This window comes from Paroedura picta, chromosome 7 (assembly GCF_049243985.1).
Source record: "Paroedura picta isolate Pp20150507F chromosome 7, Ppicta_v3.0, whole genome shotgun sequence".
NCBI lineage: Eukaryota > Metazoa > Chordata > Lepidosauria > Squamata > Gekkonidae > Paroedura > Paroedura picta.
Window position 1 is genome coordinate 36,106,309 of NC_135375.1, and position 17,785 is coordinate 36,124,093.

General features: G+C 42.1%; 1 protein-coding gene across 2 annotated transcripts in view; it reads left to right on the forward strand.

The window, feature by feature from the left end:
- The first annotated feature begins 8,038 nt into the window (after positions 1–8,038).
- RASGRF2 (Ras protein specific guanine nucleotide releasing factor 2) overlaps positions 8,039–17,785 on the forward strand; it is a 121,819-nt gene continuing 112,072 nt past the window's right edge. Inside the window, exon 1 of one of the 2 annotated variants that reach the window (XM_077347481.1) lies at positions 8,039–8,724. In XM_077347481.1, coding sequence (XP_077203596.1) covers positions 8,440–8,724 — 285 coding nt within the window. In that variant the 5' untranslated portion in view covers positions 8,039–8,439. The remainder of the gene's footprint in view (positions 8,725–17,785) is intronic. The other variant, XM_077347480.1, reaches the window with a different exon arrangement.

Consider the following 17,785-nt stretch of genomic DNA (forward strand, 5'->3'; position numbering starts at 1 on the left):
TGATTCTGCGGAGTGTCAGTAAAAAAATTCCAGTCACAGAATCCTTGCTAAAACAATGGAATTGCCAGCTTTATTTATCAGACTTCCTGTTAGAGGTCCACTAATGATACTGTTCAATAAATGTTTAGATGGTTTCATAGCTGTGTGTCTGTTTGGTGTGGGAGTTAGGGATCTATTCAAGCTTCCTGCTCATGACTCAGGGCCAAACAAAAGGTTAATCTTTTAATGACAAGTCAGGTTCAGATTCCCCAACATGATTCAACTTTCTACACAGATGCCATTTGTGAGGACCTTATTTTTCAAGTGCTATAGGGCAGGGGTAGTCAACCTGTGGTCCTCCAGATGTCCATGCACATCTGGAGGACCACAGGTTGACTACCCCTGCTATAGGGGCTCAATTCATATTGGGACTGCAAGAAAGGGGAAGGTGTGCAGACTCTAGCTTCTATACCATTTTTCTTACCTGGTGGATGATGATGAATACCACCTGCAGTATCAATGTTATCTTTCTACAATGTAATGTTTTCAATGGGATATACATAACCAACTGCATTATGATACAACTGGTCACATTGTATAAATCATGAAAATAATGAATCAGAATGACAAATAACCTGAAATAAACTTGAGACTATAAATTAATTCATTTATGATTCCTGTTCAGCAGAGATTTTGTTCTTATCTCATTCTTATTAATTTCTAGTCTAGGAACACGATCATAAATCTGAACTCTTCAATAAATTTTTGAGTACAGTCTTTATACACTAGTAATATCAAATCTAGGCCCCTCATTTTCCTTGCTCTTTGTTAATAGTGGTTGTCAACTCACATTACAGATGAAAAGCAGAGAAATATAAAGACATACCCTTGGGTAAAAAACTAGTTCAGCTTTCCAGGATGAGCAAACTCAATCATGCCAAATAAGTACAATAGTAAGTGATAATAATGACATCATTTTATAGTACTAAATTCCACTGGCATGAACTTTCGAAGAAAACTATTGAGGAAATCTGAAATACTCATTCAAAATACAAATTAGGGCTACATCATTTATTTGTTAAACCATTTGTTAAAGGATGCATGGTTAACATCCTGCATTTCATAAGCATTGAAGATATGCCTGCAACTATCAGTGCAGATGAAAGACAGCTGTGAAATCCCTATGAGTCCAGACTGTTACAAAATACGTTTCTGGACTTTAGACCAGGGTATGGAATAATGTGACCCCTGGGATTATAGAAGATGGACCTTCAGTATAAAAATATTGAATGAGCAGGCTGGAATACAAATTCTGTACAACCCTGGATCCCACCTTTAGTAGCTTTGTTCCTACAATGAAATTCACTTCAAACAGACAGCCATTGATGGCCGCTGGAACCTATCTTCATGGCAGCTAGAAGATACTCATCTATAGTCACTACTGCTAGCTAGGTGAATCTGCCAGTTATAACAATAGTTTCATGCATCAAGCATACATCTAAGGTGTCTTTCCTTTTTACCAGGATGCTGACTGTATCAATAGATTTTCCACTGCCTCCTTACTTCTTTCAAGCAGAAATGCCTAAACCTAGTTCCACCGATATTCAGCTGAAGTACCTTTATACATTTTCATTTTTCTGCTAATGTCTGCTCTTGGGCAGTATTCAAGCCATATATAAACTATTAGTAGTGAAATTTCACCCTAATATAATGTGTTTCTTTAGTGCTAATTGTGTTGCCATAGTGACTACATTCCTTTTGATACATTTAGTAATCAAGCCTTAGACTTACTTTTGAGTTCTTCTCAGTTGATTCACATTGGAGAATCACTTGTGTGTAATGCAAGTTGCACAATGAGGATATATAAATATCATTTCAAAGGTGAAGGAGTTGCGCTTGCAGCTAGTCTCCTAAGGTCTCCTAAGGTTGCCAACTGCCTGGAGAGAAAAAAAATATCATAAGCTTTTAATAGCAGCTTAATGGGGCAGACAGCTGAAAAGCTCCAGTTGCCCATTTATTCACATTAAATTACAGGAGGGGGGGGGATCTGTGATGGGATTTCATCACTGGTAATTATCTGCAAAGAAAAAGCTGTAGAAATAAGGGACTTAAGGGTGGTTTAATTCTTTTCCCTGAGACAACTGGCACTGCTTTTAGTGCAGTTAGGAAGAAGTCAGGTACCCATAATGAACTAACTTCACCACATGGTTTTAGATATGACTTAGCAACACCTTTATTTAGGAACCGTATATATTGGTTGAAAAGGGAGTATGCAGGACTGGTGGACTTTGTAGCCCTACACAGAGTGCGTGGGGGTGGCTTGCTATTGCCTGCCTCTGGGAAGTAGCAACCCTGGACTTTCTTGGTGGTCTCCCATCCCAGTGCTGACTAGGGCCAACTCTCCTTAGCTTTCTGAAGAGGACAACAGGTTCAGAAGTTGGGCTTGATGGAATCATATTCCTGCTGAGCTCTTTTCTTTCTCAGACTCTGTCCTTCCCATGCTCCATCCCAGATCTCCAGGAATTTCTTAAGCCAGGGTTGGCAACCCTTCTCCATCTTTGAGAGGCTGCAAAGGCCTTATTCTGATTGCTCCTGGCCAGGGTGATTTTTCATTGCCTCTCTCTCTCTCTCTCTCTCTCCACTTCTGTCTTCCTACCCAATGAGGACCCAAAGTGGCTTTTATGAATTTATATATAACTTGAATTTATATGAATTTATATATAACTATCGAGCCTCTTGTGGTGCAGAGTGGTAAGGCAGCCGTCTGAAAGCTTTGCCCATGAGGCTGGGAGTTCAATCCCAGCAGCTGGCTCAAGGTCAACTCAGCCTTCCATCCTTCCGAGGTCGGTAAAATGAGTACCCAGCTTGCTGGGGGGTAAACGGTAATGACTGGGGAAGGCACTGGCAAACCACCCCGTATTGAGTCTGCCATGAAAACGCTGGAGGGCGTCACCCCAAGGGTCAGACATGACTCGGTGCTTGCACAGGGGATACCTTTACCTTTATATAACTTGTATTTGTTCCAGACTAAAATATGACCCATATAGTGTGTTTTGAATTTGCAGTAACCTAACACCAGGAAAGAGCTATGTGTTCTTATATGTGTGCATGTGGGGGACACTAGGGATGTGGCCTGGGAGTCAAGGGGGTTTTGCCTGAAAAACTTTAGGAACCATTGCCTTACCTGAACCCACTACAAAGGCAAAGCAGGGAGCAGCAAATTGGAAATTAATCTAAATGGGGGAAAAGATTAACAAAAATGTAATAATAGCTGATAGGAGAAGGAAAGGAATGATTGTTCTAGAGGCTTGTGTTTATGGATATGGAACAGTAACTTGAACCAGTTATTTATTCAGTTTAGGAAGTACAAGTAAAAGCCAATGAGGTAGACAGAGGGAGTAGGTATTACCAGTACCCTGGGGTTGCTGACTTATAAATATCATGCCCAATATGAGCATATTCCAGTTGTGCTTTAGGGAGAATAAGCATATACAGTTCTGAAATATTTTGAAGTACATCAAAATGTAAACAAACTGTTCACAATCTTTGCTGAGACCAGGTTTTAAAGTAAAAGCTGGTGATTTTAGCTGAGATGGTCAGCTTTGACAGCACCCATCACATCAAAAAAATCTGTACTGTCAAAACTGATCTGAGCACAAATGCACTAGCATTAGGAGCTCTGTCTTTGTGTATAGCCATGAAAGCTGGAAATCTGCAGCATGAAAGCCTTGAGCACAGCACAAATCCTTTTGGACATGGTGTTCCCAGGAGGCATAACTACAGAAATCTGTTTCCTTAAGTCTACCACCCTAGCTGGATCAGGAAGCATTTAGTTATGAGACTGAACTATGTGAACTCTGAATCTACAGGACTTCCAAAGTGTAGTAATAATTTTTCATAATTCAGTTACTGATTCATCACTATGTAATTTTGTTTATGTTGAGAACATAATTTTAAAAACTTGTGAAATAATTGAAAAATAAGAGACGTAAAATTAGAAACTCATACTTAAAAAAGGTTGAAAATGCCTCTTTTAAAAAAGAGTTGAAACAACATCTTAATTATTTGGGTTAATACTTTTTCCACCACAGTTTATTGTGGCACTGAAATAATTTTGTAGTTTAAACTGGAGAAAATGTTAATAAACAGGGTTCCAGAAATGTTATATCAGAAATTATACCATCTCACACTTACAAACACAGAGACACACAGAGAGAAATACAGGCGTTTCTTGAGCTAGACAGAAGGCCTAGGTTGTAAACTGTACATCCTGTTTACTTTTGAAATGCCACAGTTGCTGGCAATCCTTGCAGGGGTAGTCAAACTGCGGCCCTCCAGATGTCCATGGACTACAGTTCCCATGAGCCCCTGCCAGCAAACGTGCCATCAAGAATTAATTAGTCTCTGTTTTCTCCTAAATGTTATTTATTTATTTATTTAATAAAATTACTAAAATTCACAATAAAGCTTCACTCCGATAAGGTCTTTAATTGTTCCATTCTTTCTATTTAATGCAGCATTGTCATCCTGGAAAAGCCCTTCTGTGAACTCAAACTTTGTTTCATAAGAAGAACATCCTACTTGGATACCGCAGAGGATATTTTAAAGTTATGGGGGTTGGGGAGTGGTGAGATAATTTGTCTTGGTTCAGTCCACTCTTTACTCCTGCTTTGTAACAGAACATGGAGGGCTCCAGAAACTTAAACAGGTTTCTTTATTGATTCCAACTGGGAGCCAACACATATATATATAGAACACGAATACACACACACAGAGTGCAGCCAAGAACTAAGTGTGGCCTCTCTCATACAGGTCTGGTGAGGAAAACAGAAGATAGTTCTTGAGGGCTCATTTAAAAGTGTATACACACACATAGCCTTTTGGAACTGTCCATAGAGTGACTGTTCATACTTTGGCCACCTCATGAGAAGGAAGGACTCCCTGGAGAAGAGCCTAATGCTGGGAGCGATTGAGGGCAAAAGAAGAAGGGGACGACAGAGAATGAGGTGGCTGGATGGAGTCACTGAAGCAGTCGGTGCAAAATTAAATGGAATCCAAGGAACGGTAGAGGACAGGAAGGGGTCGCGATGGGTTGGACACGACTTCACAACTAACAACACCCCCCCACACACAGCGATAACCTGTTTATTTTTGTGTTTTAATAAACAATGGATTTTGTTATTGCTTGGCATTTCTGATTTCAGGCCAGAAGAAAATCATCTCGTAACACCTTAAACTCTAACAGATTTACTGTGAAATAAGGTTTTTTTTAATGGAGAACTGCCATCGTTTGATTAGTAAATGCAATTGCCCTTTGTAATAGCAATTAATGCACAATCACAGTCTCCCTAGTTTTGCTGAGCTCAAGGACATCTCTTAAATTTCTCCAAACTCTTTAATTCTGCAGCTATGCAATGGACTCATTTCTGCAAAATGGTTATTTTCAGGTCAGCAACAGAGTGCCCAGTAGGGTTGCTAGTTCTGGGTTGGGAAATACTTGGAAACTTTGGGGGTGGAGCCAAAAGTGGGTGGGATTTGGGATAGGGAGGGACCTCAGTGGAGTATAATGCTCCTATGGAGTCCAAAGCAGCAATTTTATCCAAGGAAACTGATCTCTTTAGTCTGGAGATGAGCTATAATTCCAGGGGATCACTGGGTCCCACACTGGTACCCCGGGACACTGCACATTTAAATCACTTGTATGGAAGAAGTGTTCAGGTTGCAGAAATCAAGGGAGCTCGGCAAGCTTTTGGGATTATTTAGCACTTATTTTTATAATTTTGTATTTGGCATCAGTGACTCTGTTCAACTGGGATGGCAGAGGGTGGGATTTCTAGATTTCAATAACATCCCTGTTACCTTTTCATCCATAATCAAGCACTGGCAGCAGTAAACAAACCCAGGCCACTTGGGATAATGATGATATTGCCACTGCATGTATACATTTGGATAGAGAGTCCATCCCCCAATCTCTTCATGGTGCTGGTGCTCTGAATAAATAAATCCATCTTTAAGTGGAATAGCAAAACAAACAAACAAGCCACACACCAAAAAAATCCCCGCTAGAAGTTCAGAGATTTTGTGAAATGCATACTTTAATTTTGATTTTTCTTTATGCATCATATTTATTTATTAGATTTCTGGGCTGCCCCTCTCCAAAAAAGTCTCAGGGAAGATTACAACACAGGAGAATAATCTTATACAATAAACACATTTAAAGCCTTTAAATTAAGATGATAAAACATTTCTTCAATTGCTTCCTCAGTTTAAAAAATCTCCTGGGCCAGATGTTAAGCCATTCATATAGAATTGGCACAATTTAGATGAGAGGGGAATAGTTCTGGCAAAAGCCTAGATGGAGATTAGATTAGGGGGGCGGCTATTAGATGGCAGAGTGCTGCCTTAACCCAGGGGTAGCCAACCTGTGGTCCTCTAGATGTTCATGGACTACAATTCCCATGAGACTACAATTCTCATGGGAATTGTAGTCCATGAACATCTGGAGGACCACAGGTTGACTACCGCTGCCTTAACCAAATGTCTGGCTGAAGAGTGCTGTTTTGCAGGACCTTTGGAACTTCAGAAGTTCCATAAGGGCCTGGATCTCTGTTGGCAGCTCATTCACCAAGCTGGCGCCAGGGCCAAAAAAGCCCTGGCTTTGGTTGAAGCCAGTCACACTTCTGTGGGGCTGGGGACTACCAAGTTGAGATTGCAGAACAAAGAGCTCTTTGGGCTGCATATCCAGAGAGATGGTCCCTCAAGTACACAGGTACCAGACCACATAAGATGTTAAAGGTTAAAACAAACATCTTAAACCTGATAACCATAAGTCACACCCATTGCCTGATCTCACACCACCAGCCCCAGTGATGCTACCAGTATCTCAGGTGCTCACCTAGATTGTTTGGTAAAAGACCCAGTTCTGTGTGCCAAGCAAAATGCCACCGTTTGGCATGCGTGGGGGTTGTCTATTCCTGCTACTGTTATGCAAAATTATAATTTGCATTCCTGTTTTATTTAAGGCAGCATGCTAAAAATAAAGTATCCTCAGCTTCTCTGATTGATTGCAGAAATGCATAAATATTGTATTGACCAAAAGTAATGATTGTTTCTTTTCTTTAGCAGACTGAAAGCCCAATTATGAAAAAACAAAAACAAAACAGTGTACGGGAGCTAAAGCCACAGGCTGTGATCCACTGCAAAAAAAGAATGAGATGAAATATTTAATGTGTTTAATTTCTTTCTTGGGGACAGCAGTGCAGGGTCAAAAATTAATTGAGGGCATGGGGCTCAAGCTCACCTGAAGATTGCATCCTGTGACTGTAAAGCCACCTTATCTCTGTGTGGGCACTAACAGGGCTGCAAGTTTTTTCCTGGCAGGGTTTCACCAGGCTTTGAGCATAAGCTTAACAAGCAGAAATTCAACAGCATATCAAGGATAAGTAAAGCTTCGCTGTGCCCTGGTGCATTCCAGGTACTTGCCAGGAGTCCTGATAGCAAAGCCAAGGGACAGGCTTTTTGTGCTGGTGCACCATCCACCTTCCGCAGCACTCCCCTTTTTTATGTACTGCTTGTTGCTTATTCCCTGCTTGGCCCTGTAAAGCGGACACCTGCGCAATGCTCAACAGCAGAGAGCTTCTTCCCGGAGCCGAGGCTCAGCCCTGGAACACGCACATCATAAAAGCCGAGTCCTTGAAGCGCCTTGCGCGCCCTGTAAACAGCTGACAGCGTTTTAGTCTCGTCCCATTTTAATCCCGTCGTCGAGAAGTTAACACGAGAGAGCTGGGCACAGCAATCGGCCCTGGCCGCTGCCTTGGTGGGGCCAGTGCCCTCCCATCCCTCTGGGCACACTTTTGACACCGGAGGCCGCGGGAGTCTCTGCCCGCCTGTCTTCTTCGCGCCTCCCTCCGGCCACCTCGCCGGGCTGGAGAGAAACCCCTGCAGAAGGGAAGGGAAGGGGGCGGAGGGAGCGCCAGCTCTCCTCGCGCAGGCAGGCGCGCGCATTCCGAGGGAGGGCGAGTGTGCCCGAGCAGCGGCGACTTTGCTCTTTAAATTGTCTCAAAGCCGATTACAGCTGATCTCCCACGTGACATCTCCCCTTCTGGCGCCTGCTGGGGGGGGGGGTACCCGGCGGGGAGGGCTGTGCTCGGCGGCGGCCTGGGGAGAAGCGCGCCTCGAAGAACTTTTCTGTTGCGCATCCGCAGGGCGCGGGCAGGCATGAACCCGGCGCCCGAGGGAGGGCTGAGGCGTCCGGCGCTGCCCGGGGCGGACACGAGCGACGGCCCCCGGCGGCAGTAGCGGCCGGCGGGGCGCGGGCAGAGGCGAGGCGAGCGCCGTCGCGAGGTCTCCCCAGCAGCGCGCCCCAACCGCGAGCGGCTCCCTCGCCCTCGCCGCTCATGAGGCGCTGCCGCGGCGGCTCGACGACGGGCGCCCGCTGACGGAAGGCGACTTGGAGGGATCATGCAGAAGAGCGTGCGCTACAACGAGGGACATGCCCTGTACCTGGCCATGCTGGCCCGCAAGGAAGGCACCAAGCGCGGCTACCTGAGCAAGAAGACGGCGGAGACGAGCCGCTGGCACGACAAGTGGTTCGCGCTCTACCAGAACATGCTCTTCTACTTCGAGAGCGAGCAGAGCACCCGGCCGGCCGGCGTCTACATGCTGGAAGGCTGCACCTGCGAGAGGGCTCCCGCGCCCAAGGGCGCTTCCGCCGGCAGCGCCAAAGACGCGGCGCTGGACAAACAGGTAGCTCTCCCCTCCCCTTCCCCCTTCCCCCATGGGTTTCCTTGGCCTCCCTGCGGGGATTGGCCATTTCCCCGATTGCCCATTGCCCGTACTTGGCCCAGCTTCGCTCTCCTTGGCCAGTAGGACGGCAGCACTGCGACGGGGCCCGGGCTGTTCGCCTCCGGGACGAGGAAAATCCGTATCTAGACACTGGCTCTTAGTTCAGGCTTAGGCGGCGCGACTTGTCTTGTCTTCCGAAGTTTTGGACTGGCTGGCGAAGCACGGGTTATGCCGAGAGTTGCCCCTTTGGCATGCTTCACTTCCCCAAAGCTTGCATTGAAACACTATGAATGGAGTTAATAAATGCTACCAACCTGTTAAAATCATCTGACCTTATTTCTGAAATAATGGCTGAGAGGATGTTTTGTAAGGCTCGGAAGAAGCTTTGATTCCACTGCTTGTCAATATCACAGCTGTCTCTTGTTCATTTCTTTCGAGCAAGAAATTCTGCAAGATAAGGGGCCAGGTACGGTTAGTGGGTGGGGTAGGAGTTCAAATTGTAGGACGATTTAGATTCCGACCATAAATATTTTTAGCCATTTTGTAAACTGCCTGTAAACTTCACCTGCTGACCTGAAAGCTCCCTGGCCTTTTGCTTTCTTGTCACCCTAGGTGGAGTGAAAAGTATGAATGCATTAGGATGCCATGTCTGAGAATTCTGGAAGGCAATTTCCATTCATTTTCCAGAAAATGTAGGCATTTTAGAGCTACTAAGCCAGTTGGCAGACAGTCACCTGTTGAATTTTTTTGTCTCACTTGCCAACATGGCTGAACTGAATCTTCGGGGGAGGGCGGTATATAAATATAAATTAATAAATAAAAATGTCCTTCACCGGTAGTCTGTAGGCAATTTGTGGTTATTCTGTGTTGAAGGAAAAGCATCTGTGTCTGTTTAGAGCCACTCTTTTGTTATCCTCCCTTAGTGCTGAGCCTTCCTATTCTAGATTCAGGGAATGAGAACAGCAAATGATGCTTAATATGTTTACAGATTGCACCTATAGCAGCACTAACTCCTTTAGAGAAAGTGCCAGGGAGTATCATTGTTTACGTCACTCACCAATTTTTGGGGAAAGTTGGAATAAGTGAAAAAGAACAAAAATTAAATGAAGTGCTAAATGGGAATTTTCCAACTATACATTCTGTTATGAAAAAAATCATAATCTCTTACCTCTTAACTATTTTGGGTAACTTTAGTAATTTTGAGTGGTTGTCTGTTACTGATTAAATACAGCCTATGACAATTTTCTGGTGAAAAATATACATTCAGGAATTAGACTAAACAGCAGTGTTTGGAACATGATTTTAGGAAACCACTGGATCTATAAACCTTTTAATATAATATCAGTTCAGCTACTTGGGTGTAGATGGCAGTTTTCAGAGCATTAAATTCTGAATGAAGCAAAGAAACTCAGTAAAATGATTTTCTATACACAAAATAAATTTGTCATCATAATAATAGTTTCACTGGATTTGAATGGGCTATACTCACGAGTTTTAATTTTATTGGTTACTTAAACACTATCTAAAGACTTCACTGTCTGCTTGTAGAGTCATCTATTGCAGATTTTGGTTTTGGGGAGGGGGTTGGAGTAGAAACTCAAAGTTCAAAGTGCAAATATAATTTTTAGTTGGTATCTTGAATCTGAAATAGGGATATGCAAGAGCTGCAGAAGAGTTTATCTGAAGATTTTGAAAGGAATAGTCTGGCTGTTGAATTAGGTTTTGAACATATAAGGTATTGAGGAAGGGTCATGCCTCCATGGTAGAATAATTAGGTTCAACCTCTGGCTGACTTGGTTAAAAATTATTTCACATTGGAATGTCTTTACAAGTTACAGCTGAATGAGTTTGATTTGGTGGGTACTAAGCAGGATAGGTCTGATTCAGTAGAAGGCACCTTCTTATGTCCATAAATTATATAACTGGTATGCAAGTCATTTTCTTTTGTAAAATAACAAGAGGTAGTCCTACTGTATTAAATATTTTATCCCAGTTTTTTTAGCACTTTGGTAGCCTTGTATTGACTGCATTGCTGCAGTCTGAGTAAGAATCTGGTAGGAAAGAATACTTACCTTTCCTTTATGTGTAGAATCCAGCAGATATCTGTTGCTTTGGAAGTGCTGAGGTGTTTTTTTTTAATTTTAAAAGAAAAATACCTTTCTGAATTACTTTTGGTCCTTTAGTAAAGATGAAACAAAGTCCACTCCCTTTTCTGCCAGTGCCTTTTGTTGCCACTTTGTACTGGAGACATTGCCAATCAGGGCCCTCTGAACACTCGGAGGGAGGGGGAGTAGCAAAGAGCTGTTTTAACGGAGGCTTAAGTCAGGTAGGGTTTAAAAGGTCCTTTGAGAAACATAGAGATCTTGCTTCATCGCAAGTCACTTGAGGTAAAAGTGGACTGTTTAGTATGGTGGACTGCTATGGCACATGCTAGTAAAAGGATCTGATATGTATTCTTTCTGGGTGATCAGAAAGCCATTGGGGTAGCTGAAGTCTGTGTTTTATTAGGGCTGTAGTGTTCAGCTTGTTGATTGAAGTTTTAGTCAAACAGGTTTGTTAACTTGGTGTCCCCAACACTTCAATGAAGGAAAACCCCAAGGGTAAGAAACCAAAAGATCTTTTTATTTGTCAACTGAGGAATAGGCTCCCTGCAGGAAAAGCAGTGATCTAAAAGGGAGAGAGCACTCAGGCCCTCTAAAACAAAGCATTTATACTTCTGATTACAATACCATCACATGGTCAATTACATGGTAACCTCCAGTTCAGCCCTCAAAGTCTCCCATTGGGTTCCTGTGGTCATGTCATGTGCAATTCTTGAGCCGGTGTGGGGGTGCAGTGGGGTGTAAAGATGGTGATGGAAGACATTGCTTTTATTATGTACATTATTTAATTGCCTTCTGTTTGGTTACCTGTGGTCAGTTCATTTGGCATTAAACACTATTTGAACTATGATTCTTTGTTCTTTGGTTAGATAGATTTGAATCTATGTTAGTCACATAACTTGCTCTGAATACAAGGGCCCTCTTTAATAATTGCAAGTCAGAATGCATGAAGCAGATGGGAAAGTGTTCTTGTTCTATGTTGTTCGCTAGTGTACTGATAAACATTTCTTGAGTCTCAGTGGAGACTCAGACTGTGACTCTGATGTGAATTTGATTTTTGTTTATAAAAGATGTGAAATATAAAGTATAAGTGCAGCTATTTTGTGTATGTTTTTATCACTTTGACAATCTGAAAGATTAAGAAACCTGAGGAAACTTGGCAGATCCTGCTTAATTTTCCATATTTCAATATTTTATAGACAGACTAGGGGCCAAGCCCGTTGCATTCAGGAATACAATGGGTGCTAGATTGGGGGTGGTGGTGGAAGAACTCTGTGGATGGCCTCCCCCTCCTTTTTAAAGTGAATTCCAAGGAAGTTCCACTGAGTGACCCCGTAAGAGAGTAAGCTTTGGACTGGACCATTTGTTTTCAACTTTTGCAAGTATAAAACATAAAGGTTTTTAAGATTTAGTTTTAATTAACAGAATTTAGGCCTAAAATGCCCAACTTTTAGTGAGCTGCCAGTCTACACCCACAAGTAAAATTATATCTAATTTGACACATATCAGGATTACTATTGCATAGAAATATAGTTTCTTCCTTCTTTTCTTATATAGTTCAGACCTTTTATTTGCTCTCTGTATGTTTTACTTTTGGTTAGAGCCTTAGATAATGTGGTTGGGTGAAACTTTAAAGAAAAATTATTTTACATACTGATTCTAATTGTTCCTTTCAAAATTATCCTGTGGATTTAAATATAATGTGTTTTTTCATAAATGAGTAGGATCATAGTCTTAGGGATGCCATTTCTGCCTCTGTACCATGTTCAAGGATTGTTTGTACCAGTAAGCTGCTGGTTTGACATCACAGCACTGTGCTGGTATAAGATGCTGTCCATTGATTCCATTGGTATTGAGGCCATGTACCTTCTATAGCTACCCAGTACGGGGCCCAACTGCTGTGCTATTTGAATGTATTGAGGGGTCAGGTGAGCAGAACAAAGTACCTTCCTCACATGTGCTTCTGCCCTTCCCACAGAAAAGCATAAATTGTTAAAATAAGTAGTTCCAGCACCAGTCATAAACAAGCTCATTGTTAGAAGAGATTCATGCACAGAATCCAGAAGGAATCCAGCTACGCACTAAAGCTAAAGATTCTAACCTTAAAGGCTTTATGCAATTTGGGACCTGCATACCTGAGGGACTGCCTCTCTGAATACGTCCCTCAGAGGGCTCTCTGTTCAGCTAACTCCAAACTGCTGCTGATCCCTGGCCCCAAAGAGGTGCGCTTGGTCTTGACCAGACCCAGGGCCCTCTTGGGCTGTTCACTTTGTGATAGTTCTAATATCTTTAAAAGTGCCCTCTTGAACATTACTATTTCATAAATTTTGTGAAGTTCCCTGTTCTAAATATCTTTACTTGGAAATAAATATTCTTAATTTAAATTTAACTTGTCCTGTTTTTAAGATTATAGACTGAACATGACATGATGAGCTAAACATTTTGAGAGAGAGACAGAGCTGTTCTACCAGGTGTGTGGTTGAGGCCCACAGAGCACGATCAGCTACTGGTCTCTCTACTCAGACGACAGCATCCACACGCCACTTTATTTTTAATGTAAACTGGTTTTTAATGTTTTAACTTTTGTTTTTGTATTAACATATTGTGAGCTGCCATGAGCCCTTAGAGAAGTAGGCAGGTAAGTAAATAAATAAACAAATAAATATTATGATTACAATACTATTTTTGTCTTCTATGCATTCTATGAAATTTTTGTTGCTCCATATAGACCAAATTTTTAATCAAGATCTGCACCGGTCAATGGTGTCCCACTTTACCAATATTAAAATCTGGTCACCATATTTTAACTCAGAATTTATTCATTTGTTTGTTCGTTCATTTGTTTGTTCATTCATTTAGATTTTTATACCACCCTTCCTTATAGCTCTGGGAGGTTTACATAAAACATTAAAGAACATTTACATAGAACAATATCAATATAACAAATAACAATAACATCTCAACTAGAATAGCATTTCAACAAACAACTTTGACAATCCCTCAGTAGGTTTGACCTCTCAGTCTGAAGTGTATGCTTCTATATGGATTATAAATAAAATAAATGTGCATTATATTTTTATATGGTTATTTTCAAGGAAATATTTGTGTTCTGACATTAAAAGAAACATTTTCGCCCCTTGTACCAAGTCTGATTATAAATGTTCAGAGTTTATTTAATTTTGATTCATTGTTTCCAGTGAAAGTTGGATGAAAGGTATAAAGATGCATGTTGATGTATAATCATTTGAATTTATTAAGGAGGACTTTTAAATGTAGGTAATTAGAGCAGTACCGTAATGCAGTGGTCCCCAACCTGCGGGCCGCGAAAGCCATGGCGCCGGGCTGTGGCTCCCTCTCCCCGCCCCCCCCGCAGTAAAAAACTTCCCAGGCCGCAAACTTGCGGCCCGGGAAGCTCCTTACTGTGTGAGGGCGGGGAGAGGGAATCAGGGCCGGCCGCACCCGTGTGGGCACGGCCCGATGCGCGGGCACGGTCCGTGGGTGCGGCCCGATGCGTGGGCGTGGCACGCAGGTGCGGCACGCGGGTGCGGCCCGATGCGTGGGCACGGCACGCGGGCACGGCACGCGGGTGCGGCCCGATGCGCGGGTGCGTCCCCATGCGTGGGCGCGGCCGATGCATGGGCATGGCCCGCGGGCCGCGCCCCGATGCCCTACCGGTCCCCATCCTCAGAAAGGTTGGGGACCATTGCTGTAATGAACAGTTTCAGAAAGAGACTGTAGAGACTAGAGCAGGGGTGGCCATACTGTGGCGCTCCAAATGTCCATAGGCTACAATTACCATGAACCCCTGCCAGCATGGCCCATTGGCAAGGGCTTATGGTAACTGTAGTTCATGGACCTCTGAAGAGTCACCGTTTGGCCATCCCTGGTCTTACTAGAGACTGTGGACTATACTGCTTTGTATAATACAAACTGTCATGTTAAGTACAATAATTTTAGTATTGTTTAACTTTGTTTCAGCTGCTTTTTCAGGTTTCTGCTTGCTTTCAGATGTCTACCATCCAAATCGTATTGCATTGTTTATTTGATGTCCCATCTTGTTGACTATATTTGACTTAAGCTGATAAAGCTGTTCTGACCAAGCACTAATAACAGTGCTCTCTTAGCCTCACCTACATCACAGGGTGTCTGTTGTGAGGAAAGGGAAGGCGAATGTAAGCCACTTTGAGACTCCTTCTGGTAGAAAAAAGTGGCATATAAGAACCAACTCTTCTTCTTCTTCAATAATATTAGGGCTCTCTCAGCCTCACCCACCTCACAGGGTATTCATTGTGGGGAGAGGAAAGAGAAGGCGACTGTAAGCCACTTTGAGACTCCTTTGGTTAGAGAAAAGCAGAATATAACTCTTCTTCTTCAATTATATTTGGAAATACACATATCCAGATTGTTGTAAAAGAAAAAAATGTTTTGCAACAGATTGTTATAGTGAAGTTTAGATGCTTGTCTAGAAGTCTAAATGTTTTGTTGTTAAGTAAACTTTTAAAAACATGAAGGAGAGGGATGTTTTTGTCTAGTAGTAAGAAACAAGTGTAAAGACTTGGAATCCACTTTCTCCTGTATCTCCTTATGCACATTATTTCTTCTTTCTCTCATACTGGTCACCCCCATATCCTCTCTCCTTTCTCTGCTTTCTAATCTAATCTGGTAGAGTTACCAATGTTTGAAAAGCAGAAAAGAGGGCATGTTTCTTGACTGACTACTTCAAGCAACTGATCATAGCAAAAAATCTCATTTTAAATACCCTTGCTATTTAAGTTGTGATAATTTTGATGTGCCTGAAGATTAATGAACTCATACCTTTGCATTCATTCAAAAACTTCTTTAGCTTGTTGAATTGGTTAAAGTATTTTACATTCACTTGGGTGACTCACTAAGACATCCACATAAAGCATGAAAATTATTTCATAGGCACCATCTTTCCCCACAGATATTCTATGCAGCTGTCATATAAACCATTTTTTCTTCATAGAATTTGTCACAATCTGTATGAAGACCTTCCTTACACTTTTTGTCACAGGCTTGTAACTTTGAGGGACATAAATGTGTTGTTCTTTTGTTCAGTGGGCATGACATGAACAGATAGCAAGACATACTGAAGAACTGGAAACATATTCATAAGAGAATGTAAGTACCACAGATAAACCACACTGAAGAATTTCTTGATCACTGCTGGTTTTCTCACTGTGTGAGAAAAAATGACTTGATAGCTGGGAACACGAATGAGCTAAGTGACTGATAGCCAAATGGCCAAATTAGGGTTCTTTTGCCCATCCTCAATTAATCACACTGAGAGAAAAAAACTTTTTATATTTTAACTGCAGAAGAAATATAGACACAGGGGAGTTCCCAAATCTGTGCGGAGAACAGTACAATTACATGAGATTAAATAACTTCCCATTGGGAGCGGGGAAAGGTGATGCCCTTATGGGTCAAACCAATAACCTGGGGTCTCCACCCCTCTTGGACATCCCATAGGACCACCCTGCAGCCACCAAGCCAGCCCCCCGAAACGTTGCTGACAGGTTCTGAAAAGTTACCTCCATTATCTCCCCCCATTGTCTTTTCCATTTCTCTAACCTTGAGGAGGACTAACTCAGCTATAAAATAAACCTTGGTCTTGTGAGAGATCTTATCAGAAATTACATTCCAGAGAGGTTGCAATCATTTTATCACCAGGCCATCATGATTCCTATAAATAATTACAACCATCTTGTCTTGCTATGAGACAGTAGTGTTTTATACTACAAATTCACAGTATTCCTTTAACAGCTTTGTTATTCTTTCTTCTTTTTATCCTTTAGCTAGCAATTGGTAGAGCAGGTTGTCTTCTCAGCCAATACGTTGTTGTAAGTGCTGCTAGATTTTTTGCCTTGTTTATGATATGTTTCCACTCTTTGCTATTGCTGGCAGTAGTTTTGGCCATATGGATAGTCAATCACTGGTTCCTAAGGTTTTCCTCGATCTGTTTAAGCCATGTTTTCTTTGGTGCCAGTCATTGGATTTTCCTTTCAGTTGGTCGTTCTCACCAGAGGAGGTTATGAGGTGGTGATGTTCATTCTGAAGACATGACCAAACCATTGCAGTCTGTGTTTTTGGATTTGTTCTTTAATTTATGGCTGGTTGTCACATTTTGTCTGAATTGTCTCATTTCGATTATGATCATATAGAGGGACACCAGAATCTGCCGCAGGCATTGCATTTGGAAGGTCTCGAGTTTATGTCAGGTTTTAGTTAAGTCTATGTTTCTGATCCATATAGGAGAATTGGCAGGATTAGTGTCCAGAAGAGATTAACGTTGGTCTTTTTCTTCCAGAGGCACCATTTGAGTGTGGCAAATGCTTGGCCAATCCTATTGTGGGTTTCACTGGTAGATAACACTTTCTTTACTTGCACCAGTGAGCCTAAATATTTAAATTCTTTGACTTGCTCAATTTGGGCTCCATTGAGGTATAAAATGCTTTGTTAAAACTGTATAGATGTGAAAATACTGTTTTATCATTGACCTCCAACGTGTCTGCTGCTTTATGAACACAGTTATTCAAAATATGTGCTAGACATCCCACTCTAATTAAGGCTTTGTTATCTAATGGCTTCTTCAAATTTGCAGACTAATTTCCCCCCTAGAATCCCATTGCAATATTCCAAACATATTGTGGCAGTTGTCACCCATGCATTTCTGAAATAGTCCTTTACTTTCAGATATGGTAAAACTGTGTCTGCATGGTCATTGGGCTGGCTTTGCAGCTGATCTGATTTGGACTGCAAACCACCACTTTTCCAATAAAATATTTATTTATTTGACTTATTACCCATTGTTCTTGGACCTGCTGGCTCATGGCGGTTTACAACAGAGAAGTAAAATCAGAAAAATCACCAAACAACAGTAAAAATTCAGTCCTCCC